General features: G+C 36.6%; 1 protein-coding gene across 1 annotated transcript; it reads left to right on the top strand.

Moving 5' to 3' along the window:
* The first annotated feature begins 1,595 nt into the window (after positions 1 to 1,595).
* Positions 1,596 to 2,507, top strand: LOC148203557 (uncharacterized). Its single transcript, XM_088107649.1, has one exon. It carries the CDS (start codon positions 1,596 to 1,598, stop codon positions 2,505 to 2,507), a length of 912 nt encoding a protein of 303 aa, XP_087963775.1.
* Positions 2,508 to 2,996: the final 489 nt, after the last annotated feature.

Below are 2,996 nucleotides of genomic sequence, written 5' to 3'. Positions count from 1 at the left end.
CCGTTAGGATGTCTAAGGCATTTCAATACTAAGGACTTCTCTTTGGATTCTCTTATTGTATGCCTATGATGGTAGTGTTCAAATTACCTTCCATGATCGACTTAAGTAGTAATAGGTTTTATTACTTATGTCACGTGGAATGTTGCTGTTTTGGCTAAGTTTTTCTTTGTTTGACTTGTCACAGAACATGACCCATTTTTCCAACCACCATGGATGGATGTACGATCGTTGTTATGGCGGAAGGAGAGGTTTGGAGGAAGCTTTTGTCATCGGAGTTGAAGAATTTGTGGAGACGGATCGACGATATCAATATTATGTTCTTGATGGAGGGATTCGATGTCCATGCATCAAGTGCGAATCTACAAGGATTTTAAAAGATGAAGTTGTCAAAGTTCACCTATACCAAAAAAGGTTCATTGCCTAATTACACGGGTTGGACATTTCATGGTGAAGAAATTCCCTTCACCTCCACTGCAACTGAAAAGAGGCATGTAATAGGTTCGAATACTAGTGTACATACATCTTAGATAGATCAATTTGCCTATATGAAAAAGATGGTCAACAATGCTCTTCATCGACATATTGAACAAGAACCAGCCGATAGTCATGATGAAGAGTCTCCAAATGAAACCACTCAGAGGTTTTACAATTTATTGGCAAAGGCAAATCAACCTGTATTTGAATGATCAACTGAGTCAAAATTGTCAGTGTGCATTAGATTGATGGCCTCTAAATCTAATTGGAATGTTCCCAATCAAGCATTAGACTTCATATCAAAATTGGTATTAGATCTGACACCTCCAAACAATTCTTTGCCCCATACAATCTACCACCTGAGATGTGTATGAAAAAACCTTACATGTTTTTAACGTGTATAATACCAGGTCCATCTAATCCCAAATCAGCAATTGATGTTTATTTGGAGCTTTTGATTGATGATTTGAAGAAGCTATGGAATGGTGTTTGGACATATGATGTTTCAAGGAAGAAAAAGTTCCTTATGAGGGCAGCTTTAATGTGGACTATTAATGACTTTCCAACGTATGACACGTTATCTGGTTGGAGCACGCATGGTCGATTAGCTTGTCCTCATTGCATGGAGCATACAAAGTCATTCCAATTGAGTTATGGTCGGAAAAGTAGTTGGTTTGATTACCATCGACGGTTCTTGCTTATTGACCACCCTTTTAGATGAAACAGAAAGGCATTTCGCAAAGGACAAGTTGAAACGGATATGCCCCCACCAAGGTTGACTGGATCACACGTTTGAAGAAGAGTGAAAGACTTGCCAAAAGTCACTGAGTGTGGTCAGAATAGGATAGAAGGGTTTGGGGGAGTGGCATAATTGGACTAAAAGAAGCATATTTTGAGATCTTCCCTATTGTAAAGACAACTTGCTAAGACATAACCTCGATGTCATGCACATAGAAAAAATTTTCTTTGACAATATATTCAACATGATTATGAATGTTATTGGGAAGACAAAAGATAATGACAAAGCAAGAAAAGATTCACCTTTGTATTGTGGGTGAAAAGACTTACAGTTGAAGGCGTAAGCTAACGCCCGATTGTTGAAACCAAAAGTAAATTACACAATGTCAAAAGACGAGGCAAGAATAGTTTGTGGATGGATCAAGGAGGTTAGAATGCTAGATGGATATTCTTTTAACTTGTCCAGATGTGCAAATGTTCAAAATGGTACTATTCAAGGGTTGAAGAGTCATGATTGTCATGTATTAATGGAGACTTTCATCCTTCTTGCGTTCAGTTGTTTGCTAATGCACGTGTTAAATCAACTGATAGAAATCAATAACTTCTTTAAAGATTTGTGCTGCACGACACTAAAGGAAAATTCCCTAAGAAAGTTGGAAGAAAATATTCCAATTATTCTCTCTAAATTAGAAAGAATATTCCCTTCTGCATTCTTTAATTCAATGAAGCATCTTCCAGTTCATCTTGCATATGAAGCTTGGCTTGGGAGATCAGTGCAATACAGGTGGATGTATCCCTTTGAAAGGTTTATGGGAGAACCCAAACGTTTAGTTAAAAATAAAGCTAGAGTAGAAGGATCAATTTGTGTAGCTTACTTGCATCGAGAGACAACATATTTTTGTTCACATTATTTCAAAAACTTCATGTTGTCCCTCACTATTGTCAGAAATGAAATGCAATTGCAAGCTAAAGCATGTCAAGGTAAATTATCAGTTTTTCGACAATCAGGCTGTCATGCAAGGAAAAAATTCACTCATTGGTTAACTAATGCTGAATTCAACTGTGCTCATGTCCATTTCTTAATCAGTTACAGTGAAGTTAAGTTGTACCTTGATTATGTCATCATCCAACTCTTACCTTTGCAATGGTTAAATTGTTATACACTAATTCATTTCATTCATACAAGATCATTTCTTGTGGTTGAGCAAGTTGCAGAAGGAAATGCTTTTGCTCGAATACACTCAGAGTTTCCTCAATGGTTGAGATATCAGTTCTGTTTTTTTCCTATGTTTTGAGCAAGGTTAATTTGACTCTTACTGTAAATTTTTTTGGCATCTTTGTAGGTTTTTAACCAGGCACTAACTTCCACGGTTCAAAAGTTAAGATATCTCTCCAATTGGCCAATGAGATGTGTGAAAGAATGACACACTTACTTCACCAATGGTTACAAATTCCATACACATGCATGGTCTAAAGGAAAGAAAACAACAAATCGTGGTATGTACTTCAAGCGTCTTACAGAAGGTTCTTATGATGATTTCTATGACATCATTCATAAAATATACGAGCTAAAGTACAATAACACTACTTCTCCAAACATAGTAGTGCTTTTTTATTGTGTACTATAGTGGATCCTAGGTTTAACATTGTCGAACTGCAAATGAGATTAAGATATCGACTCTTTGATCCTTTCATTCTACCAACTAATGTTAGATAGGTTTATTATGTTCCATATCCACCATTCCGTAATATTGACAAACGTGGTTGGGTTGTTGAGGTTGCAT

The sequence above is a fragment of the Vigna umbellata genome, chromosome 2 (genome assembly GCF_029865625.1).
Source record: "Vigna umbellata cultivar VRB3 chromosome 2, Vumbellata_1.0, whole genome shotgun sequence".
Lineage (NCBI taxonomy): Eukaryota > Viridiplantae > Streptophyta > Magnoliopsida > Fabales > Fabaceae > Vigna > Vigna umbellata.
Note: the sequence above shows the minus strand (reverse complement) of the source record. Positions and strands in the feature narration are given on the sequence as shown.

Excerpts from the sequence above, each read along its gene's own strand:
- LOC148203557 (XM_088107649.1), top strand. The coding sequence starts at position 1,596 with ATGTCAAAAGACGAGGCAAGAATAGTTTGTGGATGGATCAAGGAGGTT.